Source organism: Aquarana catesbeiana, linkage group LG01 (assembly GCF_042186555.1).
Source record: "Aquarana catesbeiana isolate 2022-GZ linkage group LG01, ASM4218655v1, whole genome shotgun sequence".
Classification (NCBI taxonomy): domain Eukaryota; kingdom Metazoa; phylum Chordata; class Amphibia; order Anura; family Ranidae; genus Aquarana; species Aquarana catesbeiana.
Window position 1 is genome coordinate 628,645,557 of NC_133324.1, and position 23,526 is coordinate 628,669,082.

General features: G+C 40.2%; 1 protein-coding gene across 2 annotated transcripts in view; it reads right to left on the minus strand.

Annotated features, from left to right (window-relative positions):
• Positions 1-23,526, minus strand: part of PPEF2 (protein phosphatase with EF-hand domain 2) — a 70,991-nt gene that overhangs the window by 9,258 nt on the left and 38,207 nt on the right. For both annotated transcript variants that reach the window (XM_073600970.1, XM_073600965.1), the window contains 6 exons: positions 21,449-21,598; positions 19,413-19,814; positions 17,284-17,469; positions 10,038-10,180; positions 9,796-9,902; positions 7,451-7,614 (listed from right to left, as the gene is read on the minus strand). In XM_073600970.1, coding sequence (XP_073457071.1) covers positions 7,451-7,614; positions 9,796-9,902; positions 10,038-10,180; positions 17,284-17,469; positions 19,413-19,814; positions 21,449-21,598 — 1,152 coding nt within the window. The remainder of the gene's footprint in view (positions 1-7,450; positions 7,615-9,795; positions 9,903-10,037; positions 10,181-17,283; positions 17,470-19,412; positions 19,815-21,448; positions 21,599-23,526) is intronic.

The following is a 23,526-nucleotide window of genomic DNA, read 5'->3' on the forward strand; positions in this document are numbered from 1 at the left end:
AGTCTATTCCACAATTTCACAGCTCTTACTGTGAAGAAACATTTCCGTATTTGGAGATAAAATCTCTTTTCCTCTAGACATAAAAAGTGCCCCCTTGTCCTCTGTGTTGACCGTAAAGAGAATAACTCAACACCAAGTTTACTATATGGACCCCTTATATATTTGAACATGTTGATCCTATCCCCCCTTATTCTCCTCTTCTCAAGAGTGAATAAATTCTGTTCCTCTAATCTTTCCTCATAGCTGAGCTCCTCCATGCCTCTTATCAGTTTGGTTGCCCTTCTCTGCACTTTCTTCAGTTCCCTGATATCCTTTTTGAGAACTGGTGCCCAAAACTGAACTGCATATTTCAGATGAGGTCTTACTAATGATTTGAACATGGGCAAAATGATATCTCTCTCTCTCTGGAGTCCATACCTCTCTTAATGGCTTTGTTCGTTTGAAAATACTGAAGCCGGGGGGGGCAGGAGGCGGAGCCTAGCAGAGCAGACATGCATTGTTAGAGCTCCACACCGCTGAGGAGAAAATAGAAGGACAAAGCGGAGCCTGCAGGCTCAAAAGGTATCCATTTGAACCTTTTTGCCCCAGGGAACAAACTGTGAAAGTTTGGGCAGGAAATATGGTACTGGGAGGAAACCGTGGCAGAAATAAAAATCACCTCACAAAGAGCTCACAGGCACTCACTGCAGCTGAAGCAGCTCCAGTCACCTCACAAGATACAGCATCAGGGCGCTCTCACAGACAGAAAATGTCACAGCAAGACTCTCCATTTGAGTCAGATACAGAACAAATCCTCTCACAAACTTCTCCACAAGCCTCCTCAGTATCCCCAGTAATATTATTACAATTTGAAAAGATGCTTCATAAGGCTTTAAAACAAACCTCAGACCAAATAACAAAAAGCCTAACCAAAGAAATAAGAGAGCTGGGAAACCGCACCGCAGCCTTAGAAATAAAAATGGATGAAATTGAAATTACAACCCAAGAAAATATAACAGAATTGGAACAATTAAAAAAAGAGAATTTAATACTTCAAACTAAGCTCGAAGATTATGAAAATAGAGCCAGACGTTCAAACTTGCGCATAAGGGGAATACCTGAAACTGTGACAGACCTGCAATCTACTATTACTGCTCTATTACAAGAACTAAAGCCAGATATCCCTATTGAACGTTTAGAACTGGACAGAGTACACAGAGCCCTCACAGCCAAAAAGAAAGATGGACCCCCACGTGATATAATCACAAAATTTCATTATTACAGAACGAAAGAACAAATACTAATTGCTGCAAGAGAAAAAAAGGAACTTAATTTTCAAGGACACAATTATCACATTTTTGCTGACCTATCCCAACTTACTATTACTAAAAGACGGACGATCCATGAAACCCCAACTAATGGAACTGCAACGCCACAACATTATGTATCAATGGGGCTTCCCCTTTTCAGTCAGATTTAACTACCAAGGTACAATTTACAGAAGCAGATCAGCAGATGAACTACAACAAACCCTTTTAAAATTAAATCTGACAGAACCCACAAGCAGCAACACTCCCACACTCAGAAGAATGGCGTCATCTTCACCTTCAGGCAGCACCCAGAAAATTTCAGAACAAAATGGGAATCATCATTCTCACAAAAGAGGCCGTTATGCCACATCATCCATGGACCAAGAAGATTCAATGGACTGACATCCTAATTCCTGATATCTCTTCATTTATTATACTAAGAGATGGTTCTCTATAAAAAACCTATATTTATAACTGAATGTAACTGCATTCTGATAGTCACACACTGTGTGGGATCATGTTACATTCCAGTTATATTTCTTATTACTTCTGATTCATATAGCCTTAGAATATATAAGTGAAATAAGGAAATTCTTGTTCAGTTATATATTATCAGGTAATAACAATAGATTTATTACTTTTTAGGACAAATATGTTCAATAATCCAGAAGTAATGGAAGCTTTTTCTTTCTTTTCTTAAAACAAATATATTATTACCTAACTAGTTCTTAGAATTATGTTTTTGTTTATTCTAATCTGAAGCAATACAACCTCAATTTTATGAGTTAACATATCTAAACAGTTGCATATGAATAAAATATGTAATTGTTTACTCTAAAAGGGTTAAAATCCCAAAATAATTCAAACTATCTTCATCAATACCAAAGTTATTAACAGTACCTTTCTAACTGAATTATTTAGCCTAGGGCAAGACTAACCATATACAACCACCCTGGAATAAATAATTTCAACAAAAACTATATTCTGCACTCCAATTAATGAAACATCATTTTGATGTCTTTTGACATAGCACTTCTCTCCTGTAAGCGGAAGATCCGTGTACCCCCATTAGCCCTCCTCATTCTCCCAACCATATTATGTGGGAGTGTGACGAAGGCACTTATTCCCCTGAGAGAGATATTTATTCTCTTTCATGGGTAAATTGTGATTACTTGCAAAAAATAATTTATACAATGTATCATCTAATCTCATATGTTTTTTGTTTACTCTTTACTCCAGAATTCACTGGTTTCTTTTCTATCTATTCATCTCTTCAGTCCACACAGGTTGATCTGCGCAGTCAGCTCTGCATAACAAAAAGTAAGTCAAAACTATTTGATCTATTGCCATGGCACCACTGAATATACTTTCCCTGAATGTTCAGGGAATAAATGTCCCTCAAAAAAGGACCAAAGCCTTCCGTACTTTCCATAACAAGAAGGCTCACATAGTATGCCTCCAAGAAACACACTTCACCAAAAATTCTACTCCAAAATATATTTCTCCTTTTTATCAACAAATTTACACGGCTTCTGCCTGTACCAAGCAAAGGGGAACTCTAATTGCATTTCACCGATCCACACCATTCACCTTATTATCAGAAATTAAAGACCCAGAAGGTAGATACCTGATACTCATGGGTTATATAATGGATACAGCAATCACGGTGATTTCCTACTACGCTCCTAACAAACAACCTACACCATTCCTCTCACATATATTACAAGTGATTAATACACACAAAATAGGAACAGTGATAATGTGTGGGGATTCGAACCAGGTCCTCCTCCCATTTCTAGATAAATCACCTTTTACACCATCCAAAATAACCTCTAGATTACCTTTTTCTCAACTTCTTTCCAAATACAATCTGGTAGATTCATGGAGAGAAAGTAACCCAATGAAAAAGAAATTCACTTATTTCTCACACCCTCATCAAACCTTCACCAGAATAGATCATATTTTTCTAACAATAGGAATGATACCAGAAATTATTGCATCAGATATAATTCCGATTCCGTGGTCTGACCATAATGCAGTATACACTACTATAGCCTCAGCCATACCAAAAGCGCATGACCCAACGTGGTACTTACCGGACATAATGCTCAAACACCCACTACATCAGATGGCCATTGAACAAGCTTTAAAGGAATACATATCAATTAATAATACAACAGACATCTCCCCAATAACACTGTGGGAAGCTCATAAGCCTGTCTTGCGTGGTACAATACAAAGACAAATGGCACTATTTAAACGGGAACGCAAAAATCTAGCAAAAAAACTAGAACTCAATTTTAATGCAGCCTACATATCATTTCAAGATAATCCATCTCAGAGTACAAAATCTCATCTGGAAAAATCTAGATTGGAATAAGATCTATTTCTCACTGAGTCAGTTGATAAATCCCTCAAACGCTCCAAACACAATTTCTACATGAATACAAACAAACCAGGTACATATTTGGCTCGGGCATTAAATTCAACTAACAAATCTTTCAAACCAATACGTTTGAAATTATCAAAAAATGTTTACACTTGTAATCCAGTTAAAATAGTCCATAAATTTCACTCACATCTCGCAACTTTATACAAGACAAACAATGAATTTAATCCTACAGAAGCTGAATCCTTCTTCTCAAAAATAACCTTACCTGAGTTATCTCAGAATCAAAAAAGCAGTTTGGATGAGCCTATAACTATAGATGAAGTTGCTAACGCCATAAAAGACCTAAAACTTAACAAAAGACCAGGCCCAGACGGCTACTCGGCTTTATACTATAAAACATTCTCAGAAATACTCTCTCCCATTCTCACTGAAACTTTTAACAAACTTCTAGATGGACATTCTTTTCGGCAAGAAACACTAATGGCAATTGTTTGTATGATCCCAAAACCCCTTTCTGATGATACTTCCTGTGTGAATTATCGGCCTATCTCTCTGTTAAACCTCGATATTAAATTATTAGCAAAAATAATAGCAAAACGCCTCAATAGCATTATAGGAAAATTAATACATAGAGATCAAGTAGGCTTCATGCCAAATAGACAGGCAGGCGATAATATACGCAGGGCAGTGTTATTGGCACATATTGCTAAAAAACGGAAAATCCCTTTATGTTTTCTATCTCTCGATATTAAGAGGGCATTTGACACAGTATCCTGGCAATATATGCAATATTCATTACAAAAATTGGGTTTTGGACCCCACTTTTTAACATGGATCAAAGCATTATATAATAAACCCAAAGCCTATATAAAATATGCTGGATACAAATCTGAAGCCTTTAATATCGAAAGAGGTACCCGACAGGGTTGCCCATTATCTCCCTTATTATTTGCCCTTATACTCGAACCCATGGCCCAATACATCAGAACAAACCAAACTATAACTGGCATTGAAGTAGGAGGTATTACACACAAATTATGTATATTTGCAGACGATATATTACTTTTTCTATCATCACCACAGGTCTCTGGTCCTAACTTAATACCAGCTCTTGATGGATTTGCAGCCCTATCCGGCCTTATGATTAATCCTAAGAAATGCCTAGTGCTTAATATTTCACTCACAAACATGGAATTGATCCCGGCTAGGGCTGCACTCCCATTCACATGGGCAGAAAAATCAATCCCATATCTTGGAATTTATTTAACAGCATCTCATTCTGACTTATTCTCAACCAATTATCCTCCTGTATTAAGACAGATCACAAATCTAATAAAACAATGGTCGCAACTTCCTTTATCCTGGATAGGGAAGATTAATGCAATCAAAATGACTATTCTACCCAAATTGCTTTATCTATTCAGAGTCCTCCCTATTCCAATTCCTTCCTATTTTTTGAGAATAGTACAAAAAAGAGCAACTTCGTTTATATGGGGCTCTTCTAAACCACGTATACCTATACACACTACATCTTCCCAAAAATAAAGGAGGCCTGGGATACCCTAATTTTACTAACTACTACAGAGCAGCACATTTGGCCAGTCTGTCCAAATACCATGCAAAACAGGAAATCCCATTATGGGTATTTATAGAGGCTTCAGAAAATGACCCTCTATTAATATCAAATTTATTATGGCTTGATCCTAAAGACCGCTTTAAAATTTATAATCCCATAACTAAACACTTCTTATCTCTCTGGGATAAACTAAAAACCAAATATCAGTTACAATCTCCACACAATCCTCTCCTTTCTTTTATCAGAAATCCGGCCTTTTATCCAGCATGGATCTACCCAAATTCTTTTAAAGCTTGGACAACATCAGGCATTCAGACACTAAATGACTTCATAGCATCTAAATCATTCCTTTCATTCCCATCGCTTAGAGAAAAATATGATCTACCAAACTCTGAGATATTTAGATATCTCCAAATCAAAAATTTCTATACACCATTCCTAAAGGGGGATACACCATTATCCCAATTATCCATTTTTGAATCAATCTGTACAAAAGATCCATTTGCTAAAGGTACAATTTCATCACTTTATAATCAATTATATGGAGTAGCAAATCTTAATAGACCCTCTTACGTTCAGAGGTGGGAGGAGGACCTGGGACGAACTTTAGAAGACACGGACTGGTCTAACATATGGCTCACATCTAAGTCATCTTCACCCAACATCTTAGCACTGGAGACAAATTATAAAGTCCTAACTCGCTGGTACCTTGTACCCGCTAGAGTGGCAAAATATTCACCTAATACCTCAACTCTTTGTTTTCGAGGATGCCCAGAAATAGGCACATATTTACACATATGGTGGACGTGCCCAGTAATCCAAACCTTCTGGAAGGAAGTCTTTGTGATTGCATCTAAAATATTTAAAAAAATAATACAACCAGATCCATATTTAACTTTACTTAATCTAAAACCGGAATGGTTAACACTCTCTCAATTCAAACTTATGATCCAACTAATAACGGCTGCAAAACAAACAGTGGCCAAGGCATGGAAATCTCCTACATTGGTACTAGCAGAAACAATTCACAGAATGAATAATACAATGTCCCATGCTAAGATGGTAGCCATCGATCAAAATCAAATTCCAAAATTTGAAAAACTTTGGCATCCTTGGATAAAACAACAGTTCCTGTCAAACTTCAATGACTCTGCCCTTTTGCCATGGTAACAGATTAAATGACTTACAGAGACACCCATTCTAAGGCTTCAAAGAGAACTAAAAAGAATAATAAACTGACGAGTGGGACAACCTTGTGGACCATACCTCTACCTTTCAACCCTTTTTCTTCTTTCTCTTTCCTTTTCTCCACCTTACGATTAAAGCTCATTATCAGAATTTATTTGACCTATATACACTCTACTTGTAAACAATATGTATAGTAGGTATAAATCATTTAAATACCTACAAAAGTAACTAAGGAAATGATATATATCTTTAATTTAGGTTTACGCGAACCCAATGTTTAATATTTGAAATTTCATGATATTTACCTATATAAACCCTACTGTAAAACAATGAGCTTACTTTATAGATCCTTGTAAACTTACTTTATGCATCTTTATAACATTGTATACTCAATAAACTTCTTTTGACAAGGAAAATACTGAAGCCAAAGGTTCAGTATAACTGCCAGTCAACTAGCATTTTAAAGTGTAAAAGGTCAGCAATGTTAAAGCATTCTTTTGCTACCAAAAAAAATACTTATACTGCATACTTATACTGGTCCGACTTGAACCAATGTAAGTATGCATATCTTATACCTGAGGGGCGCTAGGGAAGCTGACAATCACTGTAGTTATCAGTGCTACTACAGTAATCACTGCAATCTTCCAGGTGTTGTGCGGCTGCCCCACTGCACACTGACCACAAGTTGGTCCCTTGTTGACTCTGATTGGATGAGGTGGAGAGGAAGAGAAGTGACATGCAGCACCTGGAAGATTGTGGCAATCACTGTTGTCACTCTTATTACAGTGTTATCCATTTCCATAATGTCCCTTTGATGTAAGATGTGCATAACTACCAGGCTGGACCAGTGTACAGTAATATGCAATAAAGATTACCTAGAGTTCAACAAAGTATGCTTGCTAAAAGAAGCTAAATGTCTTTAAATATACAGTCCCTCACAGGGAGAAGTGCTAAACCAGTAGTAGTAATTGTTTTACATATACAGTACATATTTAAAAGCTTTACCTCTCGAGTTGGCTGACACACAGAGAGTTCATCAAACCATTCTTTGTATTTTAGTAGACCATCTGTAGCATTGCGGACAAGTTGTGGCCTGAGCATTCTCCATGGCAGTCCTAGTTTTAAGACAGACTCTAGTGCAGTTGCCCAGTCATTTAATGTTATGGATCCTGTATAGAAAAGTTAAGAAATGTAATTATGTCTTGAGATAACATAAAATCCATCCTTCCTGCCTCTAGCTTGCACATCCTCTGTGGTTTGAGAACGCCACTATCTGGCAGCTGAAGGTTTCCACTATTTTCATCAAGATCCTTCACATTTGTTTGGCAGACATAAAGCCGCAGCAGAATTAGAGGAACAGTTTCTGAAGTCTACTTCTGGAGAGTAGATTGAGCTACAGGTTTGACAGACTGATTTGAAAGCTGAAAAAAAAATAGGCTTTATTGGGCCAGTAACCACTTCCAGCTGTCTACTGAAAATAGGGCTAAGGTATTATTGGCCAATAAGTTAAATATGGAGGATGAAACATGATGGTATGGGGTTCTCTCTCCCTTTTCTGCATCTCTCAGTCCAAAATAAGGAGATCTCTAAAACTAGGTTCACACTTGTGCAGGTGGTTCCCCTGCGAGTTTGCACCTGTTCCCACAGCCGCAACCACCCACACAGTTAAATACAGGAGATGTGCGCAGGTGCCATTAATCCTAAATGGCACGCCGCACACACTGGAAATTGCACCCACACTGGGAACTGCACTGCACTTGCAGTTCCCGTGCGGGCTGCAATTCCAAAAATGTAACAGGGACCTTTTCCTTGCTTTCAGGAGGCAGAGCCACATCTGTGTGAACCTAGCCTAAAGATCATCCAAGTCTCAGACCCTGCAAATGGACCTGATAGTCATCCCTCAGAATACTTGAGGTACCTGTAATCCACTGTAGTTAAATGTAAACAACAATTCTCCACAAGTAAATTAGAACAATGTGTATTCAAAATTTAAAATCTAATATTAATTTCCAAATTTATTTTTAATTATTTCTAGTCTACTCCTATTAAAGTCTCACATAATCTCTTTTCTGACTAGTGGGCTCAGAGAGGTGGAGGTGGAGAAGCAGCAGTACACCGATCTTCCTAGTGAATGGCCGTGCAGGGTTCGTGTCAGCCGATGTCTTGGCCATTGGAGGACAGACAGGCTGTTCTCCCATCACAGCCAGAAAACTGACCACGCTGGGATGGATGTGCTCTCTTGCCTAGTGACAGACAGACAGACACATATCAGGAATATGAAATGTTGGGTAACATTCTTTAACCTGAATGATCTTGAAGATTGAAAACATACTTTTTTTGAAGAATCCCGACACGTTTACTTCCTTGAATTCAATGACACATAGGGGTTGATTTACTAAAACTGGAGAGTGCAAAATTTGGTGCAGCTGTGCATGGTGTCCAATCAGCTTCTAACTTAAGTTTGTTCAATTAAGCTTTGACCATTTTGGCATTTGTGGGCTGCCTTTCTATGCCTTTATGTACAGCAACCATTTACTCCTGTCTGAATGCTAAATTTATAAATAAAGAATAAAAATAAAAAACCTAAGCTTTGACAAGAAAATCTGGAAGCTGATTGGTTTCTATGCAGAGCTGCACCAGACTTTGCACTCTTCAGTGTTAGTAAATTAACCCCAATATTGACTATGCCTTGTGACTATACACTACTGTGTCACACATTTTACAGAGCCTGTCTTCTGAATTATAGAGGTGCTGTAAAATACAGTGGAAACTTCAGTCACACTATATCCATGGTAGTATGTCACTTTTATTGCAACCCAATCAGATTTTACCTGGGTCTTCGAGCGGATGGATCCCTTATGACTTGTTCACACTTTGGGCAGCCATTGAGATGCAATCCACTGCTGAATGCTTTTCAGTGAGGTGGTAGAAGGCGCTTGACAGGCAGCTGGGAAGCAATATGATGACTCCTCACCTTCTGTTTTAACTTTGAAGAACCTGCACCACCATGTTCGGTGGGGCCTGATTCACATAAGGGGTCCTGTTTTGGAGCAGTGCTGCCTGCCAAATGCAACAACATCCTCCCCCTACTTTTATCTGTGTTTTGGGCAGACCTTCTTACTATTCACACTTTTTCTGTTTATTCAATCCCAGTTCATGCTCTACATTTACCTACATTTTTTCAGAAAACAGAAACCCTGGCATTTGTGAGGATTTAGCCAATGGGATAGGTGGGTGCTCACAGTAAATGGCTGGTGTGCACACTTATTATGCACACCACTGTACTGTACATGTTAACCTGATGGAAATATTCAGACATAAAACAAAAAAATAATTCATATTTTACTTACCTGTTTGATTGTTGTCATATCTTTTAAATTCATTAAGAAGCCCAGATTTATGAGCAAATAGTTTTTCCCTTAAGGCCCTCAGAGCGGATGCTTCCACAGTGCTCACTCTAGAAAAAAGAGACACAGGTGCCGTAAGAACTCACCCAAAGCTGACAACTCCCCTGAATTGTCATTTGGAACAAAATACTCCTAGTTTGGGTGCAAAAAGAACTGTCTGATGCATAACATATAGGAAGCAGTACCTTTGCCTCATGGTAAGAGTGTTGGTAGTTTTGTTTGCTTGATATTGCACAAAATGTGGGACAAGGTCATGCCCTAGTTTCACATATGCCCCTTTGTTGCTGCCAACTTCATAGTAATTAGATGCGGAAAATATTGTCAGAACCTGAAAAAAATAAAGGGACAAACATTTTTATGTTCAAAGTTTTTAAATCTGATTATATAATGGCTGAGGTAATTGCCTTAAATATGCAATGGACACCTGCCAACGGAACGACTTCTACTAAAGCGTATGGAGGGGGGAAAGCATATTACTAATGACATCATCAAGCTTGTAGTAGTAAGGACACATTTCGATAAGCGGTCTGTCTGCATATGCCGGATTATACCTGTGGAAGTATATACTTGGATGCGCTGTATCCATTACCTTTTTTGTGAGTGTTCTAAATATTATCAGTGAGCACTATAAGTTCACTTTCCATTTTATGTATCTATGGTACTGTATATGATCATGTAGATACGGTGATATGAATTGGGGATCTTATTTTTTGGAGAGTGAAGACCAGACCACCACATCAATCCCTGCTGGGGAATACGCTATGTTGACCTCCCATTATTATTGAGGTCATTACCCTGAGGTGAGCAGATTTAGGTATCACTGGGTAGAGTGTTTCTTCACATCACACAGTAGGAATTCTGGACCGAAGATCAAGGATGATTCACTCTGATTGGGATCTGATCACTGTGGATTGTTTTGCATATTATATATAACACCTGTTTGTTATCAGATAAGGACTGCACTGTTTGGAACTGGAGATCTATTGCTCGTTTTTAACTTTTCATTTTTTTTAGCTTTGTACAATTTGATTGCTGGTAATTTTATTTTACACCTGTGTAATACTTAGGATTTTTATACATGTATATTTGTGGGCAGGACTGCACTGTTTTTGTTATTTTGTTATTGTGGAGGTGTAGCCAGATTACCTTTTTAGCATTAGCTTGCAACCCTGGGTACATCGGCTTTTGATTGCACAGACTGATTTTTGGTTATTTATTCTGATTGATGTCTAGTTACTGCATCTGTATCCAAAGGTTTGTAGGCACCGTTTTAAATTATTGAGTTATGGTATTTACTGTGAGGGTTACTGCTAATCCTACTGCAGTTATGGGAAGGCTTTTTTAGTTCCTAAAGGCATAGTTTAATAAGTTGTGTGGAGGGACTGCACAGAGCCCTGACTTCAACTCTATTGAACCACTTTATGTTGCATTGAAACATAATTTGAGAAGCGGGACTTCCCACAGGCACGCTCCAAAATCACAGCTGGCTAAGATGTACTGTATGTCTGAAGGCTTCATCAGTTAAAGGGTTAGTTTAACTTTAGAGGCATATTATCCGTATGTGTGTGTGTTGACACTTTCCTGGCTTGTAGTAATGTGATTATTACAAAATCTGATAGACCTCCTGCCCTTGAACAAGAAGGTCTTTCACAAAAGGATTTGGCCAAGGATCCAAATTGTTCATCTTCCACAATAGCAAAAACAATGCCATGTGAGGCCAAAATACAAGGATTGCAATCATTTGCACATTCTCAATCTCTTAAGATCAGAGGCACCAGGGAGAAAATACGTAAACTAGTCAAAAAATCCACTCCTTCATCAATGTGTCTTTCCCTAGGGCATTGGAATCATACATTCTGGTGAAGTAAATAATTAGTACTTAGTGTTCAGTGACCATTACTTTGCATCTGGAAAACTGTGGCTCGGTGAAACTGCTAATGAGTGGTTCATACCAGTAATGTGGTTTGCTGACAGATTGATTAAGTAGTTTTTCTGCCCACTGAAATCAAAACTGATTGCAATAGAAGATTCAGACTAGGAGTGCCCCCTTTGCAATTTATATAAGTGATGGCCGTGGTGTTGTCTAGCTGTAACTTGACTCACTTCCATTGAATAAAAGGATGAAAATGCTGAAAGGTAAGAAGGGTCATTTTGAGGACATTGGAGGATGTGTTTGGGGGTACCCACCATTTTTCCTGTACTGTTTGATCACAGGAAATGATACCCAGACACTGTCATTGGAAGTGAATGTAATCCAGTCTTCTGGGTTGAAGGACAGCAGGATCCACCATGCCAGGTTGTTCTTTGCCTGAGCTGAGATTTAAATTGAGTGGAAAAGGGTCTTTCTTTCTCTCTGATGGAGAAAATTCAATTGGAATCTTCAGTGAAGCCATTTTGCTCATGTAGCTGCTAGAAACCCCAATATATATATATATATATATATATATATATATATATATATATATATATATATACACACACAGTATATATACAGTATCTCACAAAAGTGAGTACACTCCTCACATTTTTGTAAATATTTTAATAAATCTTTTCATGTGACAACACTGAAGGAATGATACTTTGCTACAATGTAAAGTAGTGAGTGTACAGCTTGTATAACAGTGTACATTTGCTGTCCCCTCAAAATAACTCAACACACAGCCATTAATGTCTAAACCGCTGGCAACAAAAGCGTCAGGAAAGACTGGCTGGGAACAGTGGTCCCTCACCTGCTTGTGCGCGCCTGCGGGCGTTTGGGCGCGCGCATGTGCGCGGGAGCGCGTGGGTGCGCGCGCACAGCCATTGGCGCCAGACAGGCTATTTAAATACAGCTCTTCCCTCAGACAAGTGCTGCCTGATCTACAGCGTTCCTGTGCCTTACTTGTTTGACCTGATCTGATCCAGTGTTTACCCGGCTTGACCTGTGACCTTCCCTTTTTCTCTTTTTCTCGTTCACCAATTTATTTACTTATCCCCCTGAAGGTTCCCATTGCCGTGCCCGCCCTGGACGTCACCCCACCTCAGCTCCCGGTGGGAGATCCCCCCGGACTGCTTGTGATGCCTTGCCACTACACCATTGACACATTCAACTTTTACAAGTAAGCCTTGGTTTAGGAGGTCTATTCTACCTCCTACCCTACCTTACTTATTTCTTACTTTTTTGCTCATTTTTACAAACATTTATTTACAGATCCCACACGCGCATGCTCCTGACGAGTGGCACTTTTAGCCACGAAACGCGTAGAGCTACTGGTTGCCATGTCCTTATCAATTTTACCTGATTATCCAAGTTACTAGTTTATGAACCCGACAGGTCCAGCGAGGCCGCAGGTCCTGCGGGCATTCCGTACGAATCATTCTCAACCTATCTTCCATGTGATGAACTAGGATATTCTGTGTGGTTATTTTATGAGGAACCAATTTTATTGTTACTGTCTTACCTATTGTTATTATTGTCACATGTATATATGTATGTATGGTGCTTTGTGCCAAGATGCATTATGTATGTTACCTATACCTTTATTACCAGAATTATGTATGGTTACAATTTAGCTCATAATAAATTATTATTAACAATTATCCTGGTATGTTCACCCAATTACCTTTTTTGCTACCACTTGCTTCACACAAAGTCCCACCCTCCCTGTTAGTTAACTCTCTGTTAATTAACCCTTTCCTCTAGATGTCAATGGGATGGACATCTATGAACTTACCAGGCCATGATGTCATTTAAAGTCCCTAGGGATGGAAATACTTGACCTCACCAGGCCATGGATTCCTGAAAGTCCCTACCCCCAAACCTCCTCCTTTTTATTGAATCTGATCCAACATTGGCGAACTCGGCCAATGTTGCCATTGGCCGAGTTCGCCTATAACAATTCCACCCACTCTACCACCAAGCAGACCCCGTTCTTCGCCAACTATGGTTATCACCCATCATTCCTGCCCAACTCTGTTTCCGAATGTTCTGTACCAGCTGTTACCAAGACTGTGGATTTTTTCAGCACGAATAATAAATTGCTGCAAGAGACTATGACCCGAGCACAAAGCCTTAACAAAGAGACTTTTGATAAGAAGAGATGGGGGGAATTGATTCTGGAACTGGGAGACCAGGTATGGCTGTCTACAATTAATCCTCGACTTGCTTGCCCTTCAAAGAAATTGGGCCCTAAATTTTTGGGTCCCTTCCCAGTAAAGAGAAGAATCAATGAGGTGGCCTACGAGCTGGAACTGCCAGAATCACTTCGTGTACACCCCGTTTTTCATGTTTCTCTCCTAAAGCCTGCTATTTCCAATCCCTTCCCAGGACGAGCCACAGGTCCCCCCGCTCCTATAGTAGTTGATGGTGAGGAGGAGTTTGAAGTAGAGGCAATAATGGACTGCAGGAAGAGGACCGTGTTTAATACCTCATTAAGTGGAAGGGGTACGGTCCCGAGGAAAATTCCTGGGAGCCTGAAGGTAACATCCATGCCAGGAATCTGATCCAGTCCTTCAAGAGGTCCCATACTGAAATGATGGCCCGGTTGGCCATTCGGAGGCTGCCTATTGGGGGGGGGCAATGTCAGGAAAGACTGGCTGGGAACAGTGGTCCCTCACCTGCTTGTGCGGGTGCGCGCGGAAGTGCACAGCCTTTGGCGCCTGCGGGCTATTTAAACACAGCTCTTCACTCAGACAAGTGCTGCCTGATCTACAGCGTTCCTGTGCCTTACTTGTTTACCTGATCTGATACAGTGTTTACCCGGCTTGACCTGTGACCGTCCCTGCCTGCTGCCTGCCTCTGACCTCCGGCTTGTCTACAACTCTGCTTCTGACTTATCCTCTGGTCCATCTGTACCTGCCTGTTACCGACCCGGCCTGCCCTGTCACTCCGTCCTTGTCTGCTGCATCCGTACCTGCATCATCTGTCTGGTTTGACCCGGCTTGCCTGACTCTCCTGTGCACCGCATCCAGTGCTACTTACCTGCTCCTGTGTGTTCCTGGTTCCAGCTGGTTCCTGTCTCCTGCTGATAAGATCTGCTGATTCTGTTACGGTTTCTTGAAGGCTTCCTGATCCATCCACTGGCTGTTGATCCTGTCAGACACTCGTGCTACCTTAGACTCCCATGCTCTCTGTTCCCTCTATCAGGGGCCGCGAGTCAGGGAAGCAAGAGAGGTCTCTTTCTGCATTCCGGGCTCATCACCAGGTACGTGACAAAAAGTGAGTATATTCCTAAGTGAAAATGTCCTAATTGGGCCCAAAGTGTCAATATTTTGTGTGGCCACCATTATTTTCCAGCACTGCCTTTAACCCTCTTGGGCACGGAGTTCACCAAAGCTTCACAGGTTGCCACTGGAGTCGTCTTCCACTCCTCCATGACGACATCACGGAACTGGTGGATGTTAGAGACCTTGTGCTCTTCCACCTTCTGTTTGAGGATGCCCCACAGATACTCAGTGGGGTTTAGGTCTGGAGACATGCTTGGCCAGAGCATCACCTTTACCCTCAGCTTCTTTAGCAAGGCAGTGGTAATCTTGGAGGTGTGTTTGGGGTCATTATCATGTTGGAATACTGCCCTGCGGCCCAAGGGAGGGGATCATGCTCTGCTTCAGTATGTCACAATACATGTTGGCATTCATGGTTCCCTCAATGAACTGTAGCTCCCAAATGCTGGCATCACTCAGCACTCATGCAGCCCCAGACCATGACACTCCCACCACCATGTTTGGCTATAGGCAAGACACACTTGTCTTTGTACTCCTCACCTGGTTGCCGCCACACACACTTGACACCATCTGGCCCAAATAAGTTTATCTTGGTCTCATCAGACCACAGGACATGGTTCCAGTAATCCATGTCCTTAGTCTGCTTCTCTTCAGCAAACTGTTTGCAGGCTTTCTTGTGCATCATCTTTAGAAGAGACTTCCTTCTGGGACGACATCCATGCAGACCAATTTGATGCAGTGTGCGGCGTATGGTGTGACCACTGACAGGCTGACCTCCCACCCCTTCAACCTCTGCAGCAATGCTGGCAGCATTCATACATCTATTTCCCAAAGACAACCTCTGGATATGACGCCGAGCATGTGCACTCAACTTCTTTGGTCGACCATGGCAAGGCCTGTTCTTAGTGGAACTTGTCCTGTTAAACTGCTGTATGGTCTTGGTCATCGTGCTGCAGCTCAGTTTCAGGGTCTTGGCAATCTTCTTATAGCCTAGGCCATCTTTATGTAGAGTAACAATTATTTTTTTCAGATCCTCAAAGAGTTCTTTGCCATGTTGAACTTCCAGTTACCAGTATGAGAGAGTGATAACACCCAATTTAACAAACCTGCTCCCCATTCACACCTGAGACCTTGTAACACTAATGAGTCACATGACACCGGGGATGTAAAATGGCTAATTGGGCCCAATTTGGACATTTTCACTTAGGGGTGTACTCACTTTTGTTGCCAGCAGTTTAGACATTAATGGCTGTATACTGAGTTATTTTGAGGGAACAGCAAATTTACACTGTTATAGAAGCTGTACCCTCACTACTTTACTACTTTACATTGTAGCAAAGTGTCATCTCTTCAGTGTTGTCACATGAAAAGATATAATAAAATATTTACAAAAATGTAAGGGGTGTACTCACTTTTGTGAGATACTGTATATATATATATATATATATATATATATATATATATATATATATATATATATATATAATATACATATATATATATATATATATATATATATATATATATATATATATATATATATATAGACAATGACTGGTTGACAGGAGGGACTGACTCCTTTGATGAATTACAATTGTCTTCTGTTGGGGAAGATACACTCTTCCCATCATTCCATCAAACCGAACTCTCAGGTACATTAGATTTTGCATAGGATCTAGCTGCTTCGTTGTAGTTTACCAGCCACCTGAATCCTTACAGCTTTTAAAGCATCTGATTTTGGTTGGCCAGACCCTTTTCTCTTGTCCCTGCTGTGGACAAGCAATGGACAATATCCAATCACATCACTGACACTCAAAGATGGATCCTCAGACTCATGGATTTAGGTAAGGATTTTGGGCTTTGAATATTTTTTGGGGTAAATCGTGGAGGAGGAGGAGGGATTGTGTGTCTGTATATACTAAGATATATTGGTTTCTTTTTAAGTCTTCCTGAATCCTTACAGCTTTTCAAGCATCTGATTTTGGTTGGCCAGACCCTTTTCTCTTGTCCCTGCTGTGGACAAGCAATGGACAATATCCAATCACATCACTGACACTCAAAGATGGATCCTCAGACTCATGGATTTAGGTAAGGATTTTGGGCTTTGAATATTTTTTGGGGTAAATCGTGGAGGAGGAGGAGGGATTGTGTGTCTGTATATACTAAGATATATTGGTTTCTTTTTAAGTCTTCTTAATTATATGCAAATAATTATAATTTGTAATTTACCTTTCCATTGTGGCAAAACTCATATCCTTCTTGCTTACACTCATGAGAGCGGATCAGCATTTGTAATCCATGTTTTCGCAGGATTTTTTCAGTTATATCAGGACCAAAGTAACATCCTCCTCCACGTACTGTGTTTGACTTGCAGCCATCTTGAGCTATAGGATCGCTCCACAAAATATCTACAATCTATTCATGGGTTAAAGAGTTATCAAATGCATTCGTGTAGCCTTATGGACTGCTTATACAAATGCAAAGAAATAGAAATACAGTATACAGTAATCAATAAATGCTGAACTGTAGCCATCTAGAAAATATAATGTTATGAATCTGGACCAGTGTTTTTAATAAAATATGTCACCCCCCCCAATAGTAATTTTTTACCATTAATTGGCTTCAACTTCTGCTCAAGTACTGGCTCCTGTCAAGCTGCCTTGCTACGTATTGATAAAACAGGCGCATGTCTAGGGGAGGGAGTCTATAGATGTGATATTGCAGTGGTTAAGAGATGGGCATGTCCATAGCTGCACCGTTCAATCTTATAGAAGCGTCTGCACAGAGTGGTCAAAGACATCCCCTGCTTATAACATTGTTTGAGATTTTGGTTTAGTTTATAGGTAGCTACAAGAACACTGGAATTCTGGCAGGATCAATAGGTATTTTTCTGTACTTGCGTGAAATATACTTAACGCTAAATAAGAAACCAAATGCAGACATTACATCTAGGGACTGATAAGTTGCATTATATTGAATCTTGATGCAGGGCATACAGCATGCAATGTGGTTGATTTACTAAAACTGGATAGTGCAAAATCTGGTGCAGCCATGATAGCCAATCAGATTCTAACTTCAGCTTGTTCAATAAAGCTGTGACAATAAAACCTGAAAGCTGATTGGTTTCTATGCAGAGCTGCACTCTGTATGCACCAGTTTTGGCAAATCTGCCCCAATGCGTCTTTAACATCTTAAAGAATAATTCCAGGCATTGGTGTGTTATACATAGTTACTTTGGTCTAGTTTGGACCAATGTAACTCTGTATATAGTGTACCTGGCCAATGCCCCGGGAAATTGGAAATCACTGAAATAGACACCGCTACTCCAGTGATCATCACTTGCTTACTGGTGCTGCAACGAGTGGCTGCTCTCCTGCATTGTGAACACAGAAGGTGGGCCACTATGCTTATGCCCTTCAGAATGCTTTGCCTTTTTTGTTGAATGACTGCAAAGTGTTCTCTAATTGGACAAGGTGTGACATTACTGCCCCACCTCATCCAATCCAAGAGCACTTTGCATTCATTCAGAAAATGTGAATGGCACCCGTGCTCAGTGTCTTCAGAATGCAGCAGGGCAGCCACTCAGGACGGGACCCCGAAGCAAGTGAAGATCACTGAAGCAACTTCAAGGAGTGTTGGCCATGTATGGTGCATACATAGTTACATTGGTCCAAGCGACCAATGTAACTATGTATAACATACCCATGCCTGGTGCAATTCTTTAATAATATATCATATAAAAGTAACTTGAGAAGTCAATTCTAAATAATGAAGCAGAGAGTTTAATTCATGAAAAAAGAGGTAACAACACTGTTACGTGTCATGTACACTAGCCTACACTGGCACCTCTGAAACTTGAGTTTAGGAGCTTTTGGTGTTTTTTCGCCAAAGCTCCTACTAAACTCAACTCCATAATGTCAATGTACATATAGGGTTTTAGCAGAGTTTAGGAGTTCCATGTTTTGGTAAGCTTCAACCTCCCTCTCCTAAACACAGAAGAATTACGTTCAGGATAGGAACGTTTTGACCATTGGCCATGGCAAATGTATGCCAGTGTACATAAAGCCTTATCTAGCAGCGTTGTCCAGGCAGTGATATCTTATTCAAATAATACTGCAACTATGTAATAATACACATCAGACTTCATAGCATGTGTTTCAGACTATGCTGACCTCCTGCTTGTGTAGCTCCTTAATAAATCTGATCTTTTGGTGCCAATAGGGTATAAATGGCACTATAGGGGTTATGGTCAGGGATGATCTATAAAACATCACATTTATTTGATGATTTAAAGCCTAACTAAAACTATCTTCTGTTTAAAAGGAATTGTAAAATAAGTGGAAATAAGCTACATTTACCTGCTTTCTCTCTTCATTGTCCATGTCAAACTCTTGCATTTCTCCGGATTCTGATTCAGAATCAGAAACAGACACTGGACTGTCTGGCTCACGAATGGTCTCAGTGAAACCCACTTGTCTTCGACATTTTACTATTTCTTTGTCCACAGCTTGCTTCACTCGTTTAGAGATCTCTTTTCTGTCAGTTGTCATGGTGGTGGGGCTACTAGCTGATCGTTTCCCCTTATAATTGGGTAGGAGGCTTGGACTGGAGCTATAGGAGAAAGAACCACTCCTCGGGGGCTGCCAAGGCGATGCCACTGTTAGCGTGTTTTCTCCATTTGTACATTTACCCTGATCAGTCTTTTCTTCTAGCTTGTTTATCTTGTCTTTCTTTTTTCTAGGCCGCAAAGTAGATGCAAACTAAACAAAAGCAGTTTAAAAGTCACTTATGTATTTTTTTTTCTTTTCTGTATTGTTCTATGATCATATTTTACTTTTTCTCACACTATGATGGTACAGTATATCATTTTAAACTATTGCTCTAGTTTAAATTGAGGTACATCAATGACATTTTTTTACTGGGCTATTTCAAGCCCAAATCAAGCTTATGCCTTTTTTATTTTTAAATAGGAAGGGATAGAGCCTCTGTTTTTATTGCTGTCTGTGGCCTTGTTGGTCAATTTTCTCCTGACTTCATCTCAAGACCTGATCAGAAATGTCTCCAACAGTGAAACATACAATATATTTATTGTAGATTTGGGAGGGGATATACATTCTAACAATACTGCTGCCTATGCCTTATTGTCCCAGTGACAACCACACCTCCCATTTCTTGTCCTGGTGTCACAGAAACAGGAAGTGAGGGGCTATTTCTGCTATGAGGTCATAAATTATATAAAAAAAAACATTCCTAATTCTTTCTCTTTGTGAAGGTTATAATTTATCCAGCTTATGGTATAGCTAGTATTAGGTATTCACATTCAATTGGACTTGTTCAAGTCCCTCTTTGTTCTATCCAAAATAAATAAATAAATAAAACTGACTACATTTTGGCTATAATAAAAACAACTGGAATTCTAAAGAAAGTCTAGCAAGACATTAAAGTGTAAAGCTGGCCATAGATTTTTTTTTTAAACATCTGACATGCTGATTGTACCCAAGTTGATCAATGAACTTGGGTACAATCAGTCTGCCCATACATGGTTTGAATCTCGGCCAGTCCCTGCTGAACTGGCAGAGAGCTGAACCATCTATGGCCAGCTTATCACATCATTTGTAATAAAAACATCTTTGCCATTCTGAAGCTTCCCTCCAACCAATTTGCATATTATTTTATATATACCGTGAATGTGCCCCGTGGCTTGCGATGCGGTGCATAAAAATGCAAAACGTGTTGTGTATAGAAGTTATTGAAATTAAAAAAAAATATATATTTTTTAAACTATTCCTTGCATTGTAAGAAAACGAGGCACCACCCCTAAATAATGGACCCCTGCCTACATGTAAAACATCCCATTTTAGCTTGCAGGCTAGTGTGAATGAACCCTGTCCGTTAGTGAGACCTACTGTACATGCTTGCATTCTTGTAACCTCACACAATGGAATTTCACTCAGCTGCATTTTCTATATTGTAAGGAAAAGGTGAGTTAAACCTCTTTGTAATAGAAACTTCTCCTAAGAAACTGGGGAGCAGAGATCTCACCCCTACAGGTATAGCCAGTTGCAACCCACTAGAGAGATAACAAAGTCAGTGGGTAGGTATTCAAATCGCCAATAAATCCTGTACCAAATAAAGAATTATCAGTTTTGGGTGGACTAGATTAGGATTAGGTTGCATTTACCTATCCATTGTCTCCAAATAAGATTCTTTCTTTGCATTAAAAAAGGGTAAAAAGAAGATAGAATTCTCCAACAGCTTAAGCATTATCGTCTGATACATTGAATAGTTTGGGGAACAGCAAGAGCAATTATGGGATCCAGTAGTTTGTGGCAATGGTCATAGTGCAATTAGTAATTTTTCAGATAGTGATAAATAGAAAGTGTACATATCTTACCTTGTGTCGTTCTATTTTAGATAGCATCTCTAAGTCAGTAGAATCTGACAATCCTCCATGGGTAATTAATATTTTTTGATCAATTATAGCTGCTAAAGGAAGCCAGCTAAATACACTTTGCAACATTTTGAGGATTTTTTTCCCGTGAACCTTTAATATCAAAGAAAAGTTATAAGTAATTGCTGTACTTACATAGCAATAATGGAGCACAAACATACATAATATTACTATTATGCTGATGCCTTAAGAGTTCCCTTCACTGGAACTAAGCCCAACACCTGAAAAACTCCACCACCATAATCCCCCCTCCACCAAATAATTTGGACCAGTGCACAAAGCAAGGTCCAAAAAGACATAGATGAGCGAGTTTGGGGTGGAGAAACTTGTCTGGCCTGCACCCAACAGAACACCTTTGGGATGAATTAGAGTCGAGACTGCGAGCCAGGCCTTCTCATCCAACATCAGTGACGGACCTCACAAATGCGCTTCTGGAAGAATAGTCAAACATTCCCATAGACACACTCCTAAACCTTGTGGACAGCCTTCCCAGAAGAGTTGAAGCTGTTATAGCTGTAAAGGGTGGGCCAACTCAATATTGCACCCTATGGACTACGACTGGGATGCCAGTAAAGTTTATGTGCGTGTAAAACAGACGTCCCAATACTTTTGGTAATATAGTGTATGTTGCTTCTACTACCTACACAGAACACACTCTACAAATAAAAAAAAAATGCAATAAACTATTAACATTATACAGTCAATACTGTAAGACTCCATTCGCACCTGAGCGATTTTTATCGCGGGCAGAATGGCTTTGATCCTGCCCGTGATTCCAGAATCACGGCAAAATGCAGAATGCATTTGCGATGCCATTATGTCCTAATGACACCCCAAACAATGTGCGATTTTGCTGCAAATGTCGAGCGAAAAACCGTGCTACAATTGCAGCAAAAAATTGCAACCGCAAACGCTCCTGGCTCTGTGGCAAGATTTAGTACATGAGCTTCTTTGGAATGTTTTTGGAGACGAGGGAAGCTCATTCAAATGAATGGTGCTGCTCCAGAAAAAAAACCTAAAGAAAACACGCTGCAGCAGCTGTCGCTGCGCAATGCTCAGGTGTGAGTGGAGCCTAACTGTTAGAAGTACATTTAATCGTTTTTGTTCTTCTTTCTCTGGCATGCCACATTTGTATCTGTAATCAAAAGATTCTGTCAATTTAAATTTGGTTCCACATCAATATTGAGCACATTCTGGTCACCCTGAACAAATAACTAGCAGAATTGACTGCTGCCCACTGTGTGCTTAAAGCTCATCTCCTGGTAGATATAAAAGACACAAATGAAAGTGGTATTAAACCCAAAACCAAAAATGTATTGCAGCTTACAGTCATTAGATGTGGTGGCTGCATCCGCTTTCTTTTGTTTGTTCGACTCTATTTTCGCCTGATGATCTGGCCAGTAACTAGGGTTGCCACCTTTTTTTTTTAAGCCAAACCCGAACACTTTATTGGCCTGGGACACCTTTGGGTGCCTCAATAAGAGTAGTAATGCAGTGGGAGTGGCCAGATTGCTCTTGCTAATATCGTCGCCCTGCCCCCAGACAGCCGCCCGCAGCTCCCGGATGTGTGCGACTATCTTGGTTACTTGGGGAGCCACAACCTAAGCTAAATAATATGTCCGAGTTTCAGGCCACCTGAAACCCGGACTTATGATTCAAAACCCGGACTGTCCGAGTGAATCCCGAACAGGTGGCAACCCTACCAGTAACACACCTCCTGTATTAAGGAGACACAACTCTGGGTGAATGAGAACAGGAGGCACAGCAGAGACAGCAGCATTATCAGTCAGGGGGAGGGTAGTGTTAAGTGTTTTAGCACAGGGGTCGTCAACCCCCCCGGGCCGCAGGCCACTACCGGGCCGTAGCATCTTTGCAGCCGGGCCGCGGCAGGCGGCATGACATTTTGAGTCACCGGTGGATCAGTGAGGGAAGCGGGCTGGCGAGCAGAGATGACATCTCTCTCTGCCCACCTAGCATCACCGCTCTTCCGCCCTCACAGCGTGAGGAATGTCGGCGGTGCG